This window comes from Pomacea canaliculata, linkage group LG3 (genome assembly GCF_003073045.1).
Source record: "Pomacea canaliculata isolate SZHN2017 linkage group LG3, ASM307304v1, whole genome shotgun sequence".
NCBI lineage: Eukaryota > Metazoa > Mollusca > Gastropoda > Architaenioglossa > Ampullariidae > Pomacea > Pomacea canaliculata.
In genome coordinates this window covers 24,425,977-24,441,214 of record NC_037592.1, presented here as the reverse complement: position 1 = coordinate 24,441,214, position 15,238 = coordinate 24,425,977, and the positions used below count along the sequence as shown (strand labels likewise).

The following is a 15,238-nucleotide window of genomic DNA, read 5'->3' as shown; positions in this document are numbered from 1 at the left end:
ACCACCCTTTATGCATTATTACATCTCACACACACACACACACACACACAAAACACAAACACAAACACAAACACACACACTCTCACTCTTTGCCCTCCTATTGACCCCAAAAAAGACAAGAGCGTGCTACAAAAATCAATGATTCCCTGATCCTGATAGCAGAAATTCATTAAAGTTTTATTAAAGGTGACAATGCTTGCTCAGATGTCGTTTATTCCTGTGATGCTGCTGCTCAGCCCACGTTTCCGTCTATTGATGGAGCGCCGCACCACGCAGTCCCTTCAAGCGGAACAAGTCTACGAGCAGTTGGTTTCAAACGACCGCAGTAATCTTCTAGTCCCTTTCACACCTGACTGCACAGCCTGACAGCGGTTCCCTATACCTACCTGAGCATTCATGCAGAAAACGTCGATTGCGTCGTTGTAGGATGTGTCCTTCACCCCGCCGCTCGGCCAAATTGTTTCAAGTTCTCAAGTGTTTGTACAGACGAGGGTTGGACACTTGTTTACATCCTTGACGGTACTAAAGGTATTGAACTTTTTCTGACATTACTGAGATGATTCAAATTTTCTATAGATTTTGTAGTGTTCTAGATTTTTTGAATAGATATTTAATACCTGAAATGCTTGGGGTTTTTTTTTTTTTGGCACTACCCTCCAAGGCTCATTGTCAGAAAGCTTCTCAAGCAGAATCATGGTTTTGTTTTCAATCCAAGGTAGACGTGATTACTGTTACATCAAATTGTCAATTATGTACTTACCCTTGATAGCCAAATCAGTTCAAGAACAATGGCGTAAGCATGCTTATTTTGCTGAAAGGAAGTCGAATCAGTAAACTTTCAAAAAGCAGACGAATTGGTAAAACGAGATCACAATATCTTTCTTCACAGACCTTCATTTCGTTATTTTACATACCTTGGATATCATAGTCCAAGGAACGTTTTGAGTAAATCTTCATAGCAAATTTTCACACAAGGTTCGTACTTTAGGACAAACCGAGTTTAATTTTTGTGTGCCATGGAGATTTTTAAAAATAAAAATGGTTACAATAGAAACAGTTTTTTTGAAGACATCAAAATGTCCGTATATAAGACACTTTGTGAGCAATATCACTGTCCTTTAGTTATGTACAACCTGTGAAACACTGTCACCCTTTCCATCTGAACCAATCAGCGGTTGCTATAGAAACCAGCCTACCTTTTGCATCTAGGAAATTGTCTCCCTTTCCCACCCACATGAAAGTTTATTATGTACATTTTTTCAAAGCGTTACAAGCTCCTGGTCTCATTTTGAGGACATCCGCAATTCAACAACGGGTAAAATTGCCCTAATTTGGGTAGGTACTAACTAGCTGCTAAAGTTACCCCAGGAGGCAAACTAACTTTCGACTGATAAGTCTCCGAGTCTGAGAGGTTACCAGCTCTAACAGGAATTTCCGAAAAAAAGGATGCAATTACTTATGTGCTGTTTCATCAGAGAATGAGGCGGGAAAATTACAACAATACGAGTAACACTTTAAAAATGTTTTAAAGAAGGAGGACTTTTCGGAAAGTTGAATTTATTTATCTGGACAAAGTATATTCCTGGCGAAAGTAGCAGACGACAAAAATAATGATTTAGTTTCATTCGTAAAGAGGAAGAATTGATCCGAAGCAATATTCTGTTTAATTTTTATAACGTCTGCTATTCTCAGATTATGAATACAATGAAATCAGAATGTCAAATAGTTCTGTACAATTATTTCTACCCAACTTATTTGTTCGGTCCGAAAAACAATGTGTTCGCTAAACCAGCTCCTGTCTCTTTCACTTTTACTTTCGAAATGATCCAATAAATAAAATGTATAAGTGGTTTAGTCAGTCTACTCTTAGTCAATGAACATAACGGTAGCTGATTTACCAAGCTCAGGTAGAGTATCAGGGTTGGTAGATGAGACTTTTGGATAAATAACTCATATTACTTTCTGTCATCTATTCCTGTATGTCTCTGTGACTTTCAGTACAGACCCTTCAGACTGTCAACACAGACAATATCACTTTTAGTAGTTAAAAAGGATATTGTATGAAGTGCCAGACTGACATGTGATGGCATTCTATGACCTGTTATGTTGACATAAAATAGTATTCCTAGATGAGAAAGCAAAGCCAAAACTCTGGGAAAAGATGCTCAGAGACAGACACTCTCTTTAACATTATGTCGGAATGGCGGATGTCAGCTAGTCTCGCCGTCCGTGCCTCTAGCCCTCCCACTCAACTGCACTCACATTAACGAGTCCCTCCATTAGATTAACATGTTTTTGAACGATTATTTTCTTGTCAATTTGTGAATGTCCATGTGAAGTCATCCCGCTGTCCTCTAAGTCTCGTCTTGTTTAGTCTCGCCAGGTTGCTGTTCCACTTTCTCTTTTTCTCTCTTTTTCAGGGCACACACAGGAAACAGATGGCACCAGGAGATTCTGCAACAGCAGCCACAACAACAACAACAACAACAACAACAAATCAACCAGCCTTTTAAAGACGTGCACACAGGGACCGAGGGGGTCGAGAATATGGAAATCAGCAGAAAGGTCAGCACACGCCAAACGGCTCTCGAGACAGGAAAGTACATCAGGGGAGAGAGAGAGAAGGTAGAAAGATGAGCAGAGGCTTGACATGTTGCGTGGGAAACGTGTAAAGTTACAAGTCTTCGGAACGATCTAAATGACCAGGACACGAGCAATAAAGTTTGCGAGGAAAAAAGAGAAGAAAAGAGAAATTTGCATTAAGGAGGAACTGGGGATTTCAACAGACGCCGCCGGATTCCGCATACTCTCTTCTGTGGAAAAAGTGAGACAAGAATCAATAACAAACCTGAATGGTTAAATAATAATTATCTCCAACAACGTGTGTATCTTTCCAAGAGCTCTTTTATGTAAACCTTCACAACAACATAATTACTAAAATACATATCATACACACACGTCAATAGATAGCGAAAAAGAAAAACAATAGAAAGCAAAAAAAGATAGACAGAAAAGAGAACTTCTGTCAAAGAATGACATCTTCAAACAGCAAAATCAGATCAACCGTTGAATTAAAAAAAAACAAACAAACAGGAAAGTAACAACTAATTATTGAATATATCGATTTTCCCAGGGATCTCTGATAGATTAACAGAAACTTTTGGGAAGATTGTAAATCGCTGTGCTTCGCTATGTACTTATCCTCGGGGACGTAATTTTTATCTTTAACGAGCAAAATGTAGACACGAAATGGAAGCGGATTTGACAGTCTCGACCAGCATAAAGAGTAAGATCATAATATCCACGCTCACAATTGGTCTGAGATGACAAAACACAATTTGCAATTACTATGAGGCTATTCTACTCCAAAACAATGCTAAAACAAAGTTTACGAATACTATGAAGCTACTTTGTTTCTGGAATAAGTTCAGCGACTCAAAGAGACGATGGAACCGGAAGTACGTAGGCTTTTTATTCCTATTGTCGTCATTTTCGTCACATTTTTGCTCCCTACGTCCGGGAGGAAGTGGCAAGCAACGGGTACACCGGGTTTGTTTCCGGGTACGTCATTAACAAGAAGTAACGGGTCCAAGGACACCAAGGAGCTTCAGTTCGACACGTCGACTATTACTGGCGAGGAGAGTATCGGAAGCAAGGAGATGGCGACAAGACGCCAAGGTTTGAGCCCGCCAAGACGAGCACTTCCAGAGTTTTTGAAAATGAGGCTGCAACGCTCGATGCCTGATGACCAGAAACTGGAAGAGGAGGATCAGGAATCAACTCATCCTGGAGGTTCTGGTTCGTGGATTACCTGGATACAGGCAGCGAAGACGCCGACAAAGCATCGCACGGCACAAGGGGAGATAACGTCGTGCTTGCCTGGGCCACGGGTGCGTCAGCTGGTGATGTCAGCAACCCCGAATCCACGAGCGTTGAGGAGTTCATGATGGCGGTGCCAACGATATCCTCTAGTGAAGTTCCAGACTTCTGCTGTTGGGAGGACGGATGGGCCACGCGAGACACAACAGAATACGAGTCGTCGTCAAGGGAGGTAATCGCCGATGACGAAGGAGCTAGAACAGACGAAATGGATAGCTACCTCGGCGACGTGGTGCGAAAGTCCGGCGACGAAGAGGAAGAGGAAGGGGTGTTGTACATTGGAGGCATCTTTGAGCTGACCAACAATCCGCACTCAGCTAGCCCGCGATCCGAGCTGGACGCTGCCTTGCTGGCCATCCGTCACGTCAATGAACAACGTATTGTACCCGGCTACCGCTTGCACCTGGTATACAACGACTCCAAGGTAAGACCAATTCTGTGAAAAGCGCTTTCTCTTCATTACATATTCTGTTTTGTACTCATCCCATCTTACCTATCTTTTACACACCACACACACATTTTGTTTTTGCTTGATGTATGGTAGGAGCCTCTGTCATGGAAAACACACACACACACTTTACTCTCTCTCTACTCTTAGACATACTTGGCTTAATCTTTGAGACAAGGAAACTACAGGATCAACCAGAATACAAAATTATCCAGTCACCGAAATGGATTGGGGTCGAGACCCCTCGAAGCGAGGTTAGACACGTTTTTTAGTGCTGCCGATGAAAACTTTAGAAAATCTATTTAATTCTTCTTAATTACATCATCCAAAAAAAAGCGATTTGAATTATGTGTGTTACATATTCTGTGGAAATTCAACTTCCCGTTTCTTCGTGTCACAGAATATGTTCTTGTGTACAAAGAAGCGAATGTTAGAAATGTTAGAAATATCTTTGAGGTTGTTCTATCAAATTTTTTTGTAGTTATCTTTAATACACATTCTTTAACTCTTATTAGTTAAATGTATCGCACATTTGCCATTTAAAAAAAATTAAGTCATCGCCGAAGTAAAGGAATTAATTAAGACCATTTTGGTATACAAACTGAAACTCAGTACATGAGAATGATGGATAGAAGGCTATTGATATAGTAGTTTGTCATCTCCCAAACTATTTTACACCGAAAATTCTTTCAAACCGACGTACGAGAAACGTGAAGACCTGAAATGTGTATCTCCGCACATCCAAGTAGGGAGGTACAAAAATAATCCAGCATAGAACCTAGCTTGATCCCAATCATGTTGATCCATCGCCGGCAGCCAAGTCGCAACACATCCACAACACAGACAAAAAAATAAACAAATAAATAACATGAAAACTTGTCATGCTCAGCCTTTCAGGCAAATGGAAGGGACATCACTCTCACAGCACACTAGAGCTTAACGTATCTAACGGACCAAGCTGAGATTTGAATTTTGTAGACTGTTACATTCACTCACTCTTTGGATGTTTGCATAGCGCTCCTACCAGGAGTACCTACACCATCCCAAATGATCCTTCCTTAAAGTAAACAGACAAATCATGATCAGCGAATGCTAGGAGGAGGAAGAAGAGGAGGAGGAGGAGGTGGAACATCTTAGTAGAAAGGCTTGTTTTCCCCAAACCCCCAAAGGTTTTAAAAAATTGACAAAAACCAGCAAACAAGACGTCCTCGCTGAATGTTGAGGAAGGTTGATGAGCATAAGGCATCAAGGAGCTTACGTCCATTGCAAAGATCATTTCCCAATCATAAATCATTAAAATATATTTTTGACAGCTAGAACTCTCCCTCCATCTTCCCCTCTCTCTCTTTCTCTCGAGACGCTCTTCGTTTTGTAAATAGCTGTCATTAATCATTCAAATAAATATTTAACGAAGATTGAAAAGGCAGAAAAGTGTGAAAATCTCTCCCCAGGCTACATCTGTCCTTCCTTCCCTCTGTCGTTAGCCTCAAATGAGAACAAGAACGAGTCAGTGCTTCTCAGGTTTCACTGTTTCCGCATGCGTACTATGAGATGCACGTTCCCATCATTTCCTATGACGATGGAGGTAGTTAGGGCTTAGAGGAGTTTCTGATCCTGAGTGAATAAGTAGGGAAATGAAAGAGGACCTAAAGGAGCGAGCGACCGAGTGAATTCGTTTCATGTCTGTTCTTAATTTCCGGGTGGAAAACACTTGATCTAACTTTATATTCATTTTGTTTCTTTTTGTCATTTTATTCTTGTTTTTTATTGTTATTTAGTATTAATTCAAGAAGTGCAAGGTTTTGTGTGATTTAGCAAAAAAAGAGACTACAAGTAGAAAACTAAAAAAAATGTGCGAACAAAAGTTTTCTCGGGCACATAGTGATAACATCAAGGACATGGGCCGCTTCCTTGCCGGCCCGCCAGGCTTTTAACCAAGTTTGCATGAAAATTAAAGCTATCACGTTCTGCGGCAGACTACACAAAAGATCTGGCAATACTTTCCGAGGGTGGCCGTCAGGAAAGCAAACAAAGAAGTCTGGCCTGGAGAGGGGCGAGGAAGGCGACTGGGGAACGGACTTGCTCCAAGGCGCAATATGTCAAGTGTCTTGTCCAAATCAGAGCTTTTTTAACCCCTTGTCTCCTGCCCTTCCCTCAATGTACTCAGGTTTGGTGCCAGACTTTCAGTGATGAAAACTTCGGAGATACATGGCCTGTGCTGATTCTGTAATACTTCTTGTAGGTCTTCCGAGCGTCGGCTTTTGCTGATTTACTGCCCGCCGGTCAGATATATGTGTGTGTGTGTGAAAACTGCATTAAAACTGCGACATTTCAAGATGTAGTTTACAGGCACATCATTAGTATTATTATTATTGGCATGTGTATCTCACCCTTTCTGGAAAGTCATGGGCGTGTGCAGAGAAATGAAGTTGAAATCATGCACGTTTATTTAAATAATTTGAAATACACTTCGTACAAATGGCTTACTGACACAAAATAAATTCATTATATTCAAACATCATCAGACACATACAGATTTGAATATATTTACATTTATACATCTATATTCAATCACGCGGGATTGGTCAAAAGTACATACACACGATGAATCTAATTGCCGCCGGGAGAAAGTTCCTTGACTTGATATCCACAACACACGAATATTTTCAGCACTTTGCAAACTCCTTGCTCATAAAGACCAGACACTATTTCACCAATTTAAATCGCTGTCAGCTCATACAGTGATCGCAGCTTGAAGTATGGTCTTTTTTTCTCAAAGAGAAATCCACCCGTGGTTGTGGTATCTGATGCAGCTCTGGGATTAGCTTTTTTGTGGGGGTAGCTCGGAACTGGGGCGAGATGGAGTATCATTAGTCCTAAAGATATTGGTATTTTTTCTGTTTTTTTTTTCCCCTCATAGATACAGTTCTTCATGATTCGTGTCTTGAGATAGTGGTCTACATCATTCCGCCTACAAGCATTAGTCATCTCCCCTAGCGGCATGTAATGTGTAGTTTAAAAAGAATTAACCGTTAGACACATTTTGACACAAGCACGCGCCCACACACACACCAGTTCCTCTCTCTCTCCATACACTCGTATCAAAACCCATCTTCTCAAGCTCGTTTGTTCTCTGCCTGATCTCGTCTAATCACCCCATCCTTTACTCCTTTCTCCTTCATAATCTGCATCCTGCCGATGTTGCCTCCCCTTTCCGATCACGTGCATCTGTTAGTTCCCTGCTTTGAAGTCTCTTTCTGCGCACACTTGACGATTGCAGTTTTTTTTTTTTTTCTTCTCTTCGTTCTTCTCGCTCGTTCCCTCCAACTTTTACCTCCTCTGCTCCACACTCTCATTTCTCTGTCTCCCTTACTTTCTTCTCCTCACCACCCCTCCTTTTCACTTTCTCTTCTGTCTACCATCCTTCTCTCTCTCTCTCTCATTCTCTCCGCTCCCTTCCTTCCATGATTATCTCTGTTCGCACTATATCCTGTCCCTTTTCCTGGCCTCTGCGTGACTTGCATTTCGGCAAAGAGGTGAGGAAGCGAGAAGGTCTTGTTGAACAATCTGTGATTGATCCGGGGCACTGGACTGCGACTACGTGACAGGCCCAATAGCACAGGCATGCTGGACCGATATTGGCCCAACATGGACGGCTGGTCGGATTTGACTGGTAGAACAAAGTCGATTATAACAGAAAAGATAGAATTGATGCTCTAAATAATTTTTACGCTCAAAATTTTCAATACAAAGTCATCATTTACTTACAATCACACGTAAACAGTTTTGAGGGGCTATACGTAGGTTTATGCTGTAGAGGAACTCCACTGATCACTGGGTACGAAGCAAAAAGACAAATCTGTTTACACCGTTTAAGAGGCAGGATTTAACTGGAAGCGTTGGCCTGGCAAACATTTTTCTTGCTAGCAGCCGCTTAGCTCATCTATCAGTCACACGGCCACGTGACCTGCAAGCATCACTAGCCACGATAACTAAAGCTGACTCGCTGGCAGGTATATCGGTTCCATGCTGGCACAAGGCCTGGTCTGTGTAGCCAAGACATTCTATGTCCAGAGACATTGACCGACATCGGCCCAACATATTGAGCAATGAGAAGGACCTCCATCGAGCACCAGCGCCATCGAGGTCATCGAGACGAGGGAATAAACGTCAAGCGTCTGTCAGAGTCAGGCAGGCCCCGCTGTGGCCATGGTACCGCCAAGATAGAGCAATGACTAATTGAAAGTCCCAAACCGCGATTTGTTTGAATGCAAGCTCAGGTGACTCAGCGAATTATTATGAAAATGATTTTTATTCGAGTAAATGATATCTCGGTCAACAGCGACAGGCAGGTTGAATCTATGGCTGGTCCCCTATCAACCGCCGACTCACCCTTCCCCAACGTCTCCGGCTTTGTTCAAAGCATACCCATCATCGATGATAATTGTTTGTTCGTGTCTTTGCTGATGATAAGCGAAAAAGGATAGGTGTAGTCTACATCTCGCCCAACACACTGCCGAGTGTAAATACTTTTTTTCCCATCTTCATGGGCGAAATAAAATCCCTTTTGGAGTATTCTCCTGCCGAAGATATATGACATTAACTCAAGCAGCAAAAACGATTGCTAAAAATGTGAAAACATTGATAAAATAACTTTTGATTGAAATACACTCACTCATTCCATGATTTGTGTGCTGTGAAGACAGCATTGATCAACGTCGACCAGGGGTCACCTAAATATGCATCTGATGATAAAACTCTCGACAGTCCAGGTAATAGAAAGTCACTGACTTACAAACAAATTGATCTACAATTAAGCTTCAACAAGTATATGGACATCAATGGTCAGAAACAACTCCTGGGGTTACATTTTTCTGAATCCTCCACGCAACAACTGTTGGGTTACGTCACGTGATCGGAAAATGAAAAAAAAAAAAAACTAAGTAAACAGAAGTCTTTGAGGTGATGGACTGCGTGTCCAAATAATTGCGGGCTTTGTGATCTGACAGCGAGGCCCCGCGCTGATGTGAAATCGCCAATGACGACAAGAAAGATCGTCTCGTTCTTTCTCTCTCTCCACAACGAATATCGATCTGCCTGCACTTGTATTGCATGTTTAGTGTTTTCTCGCTCCCAGCCAATAACAGATGTTTGTGCTCAAACTTTTGTGTCATCAATTCTTTAACAGCAACTTCAGGCGCCAGCGAGGGGGGGATCTGCTTGTTGACTTGTTGACTCGTGACAGTGAGGGTAGGCTTGTGAATAGTGGCCGAATCGCTTTTTTTTAAAAAAAAAAAAACACGCTTAGCTGTCATTGGTAGTGGAGGATCCGTATTTTGGCAAGGCTGGAGTCTTATTACTTTTTTAGAATGGAGATGTTTTGAAGATCTTTGCTAAGCCAAAAAAAAGGGAGGTAGAATACACATCGATAATCAAGCTTCACGACCAAGACTACCAGTGCCACGCTGTCTTTCTCTTTCTCACGATCACTTTTGTCCCTCTAGCTGTCGTGCTTTTTCTATTATTTATCCTGTAATCATCTTCGTGACGTACATCGGCGTGTCGGCATCACCATCATCATCATCGTGTCAAAAGAAGTAGCTATTCCCGAAGTAATCGACTTTGCCAATTCCTTGTTTTGCTGGGTTAGTAGTGAGAGACAGGAGGTAAAATATCTCAGAGTTAGCTATAAGATTGGAAGACAATCCCTGTCGGTGTATATCTGGACAAGCAATAATTCCCAAAAGAGCTTTAGCATGCAGCAGAGGGGGTTCAGTCTGTTCGTAGACTACAGAACAGAATGTTGCTGGTTCGAGACTCGCCCAGGTCAGTGACTGGTTAGCTCCCTTGCCCACGGCACGAGGACCTGATTATGTCCCTTGACACGAAAAGTCGAGGGACTCGGAAGAAGAAATCTGGGCTATCGTCTTCTTATTTCATTTATAGATACGAGGAATCGCTAACTATGGCGATTAGATTATCGCTGTGTTTGAATATTTGAGTGTTCTTGTCCTGTGCTTACATCTCTTGGGATATAGAGGTTCCACAGAGGTAGCTGGACCGCAAGTGATTAACTTTTTTCAAAATACTACGACTCTGAAGCACTGTGAAACCCTACTACTCAAGCTATGAGAATATTCCTCTCTTCAGATCCTTTCATAAAAAAGTCAGCAATGGGTGATTCAAAGACAAAACCCTCGGATTTCAATAACACATCTCTCCTCAGCCTGACTTACTTCCCTGCTTCTTGATGCATTCTGATGTCTTTCGTCTCTCGCTGTATCACAGAGCTGGATCACATCTTTACTTGCTGTATGAACAAGGCTAGATTAGATAGAGTACATCTTCATGGCCTACAGATCTTTTAGAGATGCCTTACTGCTGCCCGAGGTATTTATCACAACCTTTTCTTCTCTCTCATTGTCTCCATTTTTGTCTGGAGGGTTTTCAGGATTACAGTGGGGATAACTTTACCTGGACGAAGTCTGGGGATGATGGCTTCATTTCATTCTCTAGCAAGTTAAGGTAGCTTAATCTAAGTACTGTTGAAAGACATTATCGAAATTCCTTCCAGTTACTTGAAAATGAAAAAAAACAACCTGAAATGATGCTAACGCTTCTTTGATGCAGACTGCTCCTACGCTTGATAGTGTGGGTCTACATCCTGCTAATTTTCAGACACATTTTTTGGAGGTGAATTTAATTTGCGCCTGTCTGCCTTTGACGGCAATGAAGTTCACACCCTGATTACTTTTATAGTAGCTGGTGGATGTACACCATGGCATCACCAATGAACATCTGTCACACATGCCATACGTGGATGGTCTTGGAATATCTTCATATCGAAGATAATGAAGTAGCTGATACAACTGGCCCAGCCTTAAAAATAAACTAATACTCACGGAAGAAAGTAAGTGTCAAAGATTGGACCTGTGTCTGCTGACGCACATCGAGCAGCAAGTCTTTGGACATGTGATAAGGCTCAGTCCAAAATGTTGGTGAACACATATGGTTACCGACTCAACACAGGGTTTCGAGTATATTTTATTGAAAGGGATTTGCACTTACAAGTATTACGAGACGCCGAGGGCTTGGCTGCCTGGCCGCTCGATGCTTGTCTGGGTGGTCCTCCTTGTTATCTCCCCACGCGCTGCGTCTGTAACAATACTCGCTGCCTTTGCAAAGGTCGTTTGCTCGAGCATCTTTCACTGACCACAGCGGTAGAAAAAAAAAAATCAGCCAGTCGCTGACGTCATTGGGGTATGGGGAGGGTGAAAAACTAGAAACATCTCGAAACTTATACCAACGCTTTTGCGTGGATTAGCTCTGGGTGACGTGAACAGGGAGCGCACTTGGTTAATGAGGTCTTTTTTAATGTTCTTTCTACTTTACAAGGTTTGACGTAGGTTGTTCATGCAACTGCCACACTAGTTTAATTTCTTAGTTCACCATTTACGTCATTGTAGTATTCATCATGACCTGTTCCTACTCGTTATCGTTAATCTCATTCTCCGTCCCGTTATACCCTTTTCCTAATTTCTTCTTCTACGTCTCTCTCAGCTTCTTGTTGAAGTTCCTTTCTTATTTTGTCTTCTGTGTCTTGTCTATAGACCTTCCCCTCCCCTCCATTACATTTTTATTCTCAGCTCTAATATCAGCAACACACGTTCGATCTCTGAAGAAAAAAGAAAATAAAAGTGTGTAATAACCAACAATTTAAAGAATTATTTGCGTAACACTGTGTTGAATGTCCTATGTACGAGACGGTGTTAAATAACATTCACAGGTCTAAATTTAATTCTCATCAGGTTCTGATCATTTTTTTTTACGCCTATTGACGAGTCATCATGTTACAAGTGCTTTTGGTTGTATTTTTTTAAACAGGAATCTCAAATCAAACTTTATTGTCTGTACAAGACACAGTCCACGACAGAAACTTTTCTTTGGCTCATAATCACCAAACACATGCAAATATAATAAAAGCATATATACAAACACACACATATATATATATACAAATTAACGCGCAGACATACAAACCCATACACGACATTCAATACACATGCACACTACACCTTCTCCACATGTACATGAACCTCTTGAGAAGGATGCCAGGAAATAAAAGTCATTGTACCCTTTATCAAGGATTCTAGTGTGAACACGTGCGTGTACGTGGTCGTGAAAGTGTTTCAGCTTCTGAAATCCGACGACTGGCCGAGTCCGATAAATTCTTGCGTCATCAATTCTTCAAGCATCTGCAGGCGAGGCTGTAAGTGATCGAACGGCTCTGCGACGCAGCTGGAACTAATTAACTGAGCATGGCCTCGCGCACATGCTGCAGGTGCACGCGTGATATCTGTTTTGAAGGAGCCAGCACTTGCGCAACACCATCCTTGCATATTCGTGATCACTCTCTCTCTCTCTCGATGTTAGTAAAGATTTGTCTGTCTGTCTGTCTGTCTGTCTGTCTGTCTGTCTGTCTGTCTGTCTGTCTGTCTGTCTGTCTGTCTGTCTGTCTGTCTGTCTGTCTGTCTGTCTGTCTGTGTTTTATTCCAGAATGCAAGTACTAGCCATGTGCCAAGCATTTTCCTTCTTATTATTTTAATAGAATTACCCAGTCAACAGCTGGCTCGACTAATGGAAGTGCACTGCACGACACGAGTATGGAGCCGACTAGCAGAGTAAACACCTTTGACATCGGTCCCGGGTCCTCTTCTTCCTCTGACATAATCACCCAAAGGCTACGTTCCTATTCCCTCTTCCCTCTCTCCGTACTCACGACCACCATCCCTATCACCATCACAACCACTCCTCCTACCCACTTCCCCACAATTTTAGTTTGCTATCTTCCCGGGGCCGTAGTTACGAGGCGAGGGTAAGGCAATTCCCTGGGGCAACATAGGACAAGCGTCTTGTTACCGTTATAAAACGGTTGTCCGTACTCTGCAGAAGTTGTTTTACCCTGGAGCGGTAGTTGTAAAGCGGCGATAAAGGGTTTCTATGGTATAGAAATACGATGTAGTGTCCACAGGATCAGACTCTTCCACTTGAGTTCTCCATGCTGCCCTGTGGAAACGATATACTCGCTTTATAACTACTACCCATGATGTCTGTACACAAACTGCTCTCCCCTGTGTCCAGTAGAACCGCTCTAGTGAAAAGACTTACGACATAATCAAGGAACTCTCAGACACGTGACTTCAATCCACTGTGGAAACAGATGTCCTGGGCTTCTTTAGTCTATGAGTGTACGTCTGCGCTTTTTTCACGATCGTATTTGCTTTACACCAATAGCTTTTGTAGAACACCTTATGAGAGATTGACGATTGTTACTCGTTAATTCACGTCCTTTTCCTTACATGAAGTGCCTTTATTTTTCTACATTTCTTGTATTCTTCTTCATTCTTTCTTGTATTCCCCTCACTTGCGAGGTTCTTCATTTGTTTTACATCCTGACATTATGTCATTACATAACAGTCCATCCTTACATCTAAGTAATTTTTTAAATTTTTCCTCCACCCCTACTTCCGCTCTCATTTGCTTTACATCCTTCACTGTTACATTCAACAAAACATTATTTCATTTTGCTAACTTGTGTTCTTAAAGTGCTTTTACTGACTGACACAGATTACAATTATGTTTTATCTGAAACTGTTAATTAAGACTCGAAACTGCTGGAACACAAATATATAACACACACGTTTAGGATGTCCTCCGCATTTTCAAACTATGGAACACCAAGATGGGAATTCCTCCCACACAGTCCGAATCACGACTAGCTCAGACTATTCAAATCAAGACAGCGCTATATGACTAGCTGCATAAAAAAAAATTTATATATAATGCATGAGACTGCATTCCAGAAATAAAATTTTAATGCTTAACTTTATCCCTGACAATAACCCAGCAATATGGAACCTTTCATTATTTATTTTATTTTCCATTAACCTTTCTTCGGAATTCGATTGGTTCTTTTGACGGTGGAGTTCTGCATGGAGTGGATTCCACTACGACAGCGTCTACCATGCTGCATGTTGAAACACATTTCAACCCAAGATCATGAAATGCCCACAGGGGGAGAAATCCAGTTTTGGAAGAAACGATAGAATGAACGAAGAATGAAGACATTCTTCTGTCAGAAGTTTGGAGGATCGATGTTGCAAGTACGGTGTCTATCGCCATTTTATTTTTCAAAAATCGGAAATGCAAAAGGGATTTGTTTTATCTCGAGAAAGTGTCCTAGGTTCCTGATATAAGCCACCGACGCTGCGCCATTCAAATACAAAATCGTTTTTGAAACTGAGGATTTTTTAAAGATAAATAAACTGGACATGACTCGACAGGGAAGAAGTGAAGCAGGATTATATTTCTAGTCAGAAAGTCTGCGGCTTAAAATGTTATTTGTATCAATGCTTTTCTTCCTGATTTTAACAGGATGAGGTGAATGGAAATAAATGCACATTATGTGATGTATTCTCCAAGCTGCTTGCTGTTTTTGAAAGCAAACTAATCAGATCTTTTCATTTGAACATAGTTTTCTTTTTTTTTTGTTTTGCTTCATGTTTTTGAAATTATTGATTTTTCTTTCTAACTTTATGTATTTTATTTATTTCTTTATTATTTTGGACGCCTTCTCCTCTTCAGAACCATCGACATTTTCATCGACAAGACCAGCAGAACTAGCCTAAAGGAGTAGTTATGACAGTGATACTTAGAAACAGCTGTAACAGCTGTGGTGGCGATGACAAAGGTCGTGTATAATGCCAGTGATGATTGACCTTTTTACATAGCTCTTAGGAAATGAGCTTTTTTTTCAATCTGGATATGAGTCTACAGACGTACGCTGCTCACTAGTTGTTGCCCTTTGCTACTCCCCGGCCCTATCCTCCCAACTGCCCGAGCGCCCTTTGT

At 41.6% G+C, this 15,238-nt stretch overlaps 1 protein-coding gene across 1 annotated transcript in view; it reads left to right on the top strand.

The window, feature by feature from the left end:
• Nucleotides 1-15,238, top strand: part of LOC112560531 (gamma-aminobutyric acid type B receptor subunit 1-like) — a 70,434-nt gene that overhangs the window by 15,835 nt on the left and 39,361 nt on the right. The window contains exon 2 of the mRNA XM_025232451.1: nucleotides 2,421-4,303. Within this exon, the coding sequence (XP_025088236.1) occupies nucleotides 3,944-4,303 (360 nt within the window). The 5' untranslated portion in view covers nucleotides 2,421-3,943. The remainder of the gene's footprint in view (nucleotides 1-2,420; nucleotides 4,304-15,238) is intronic.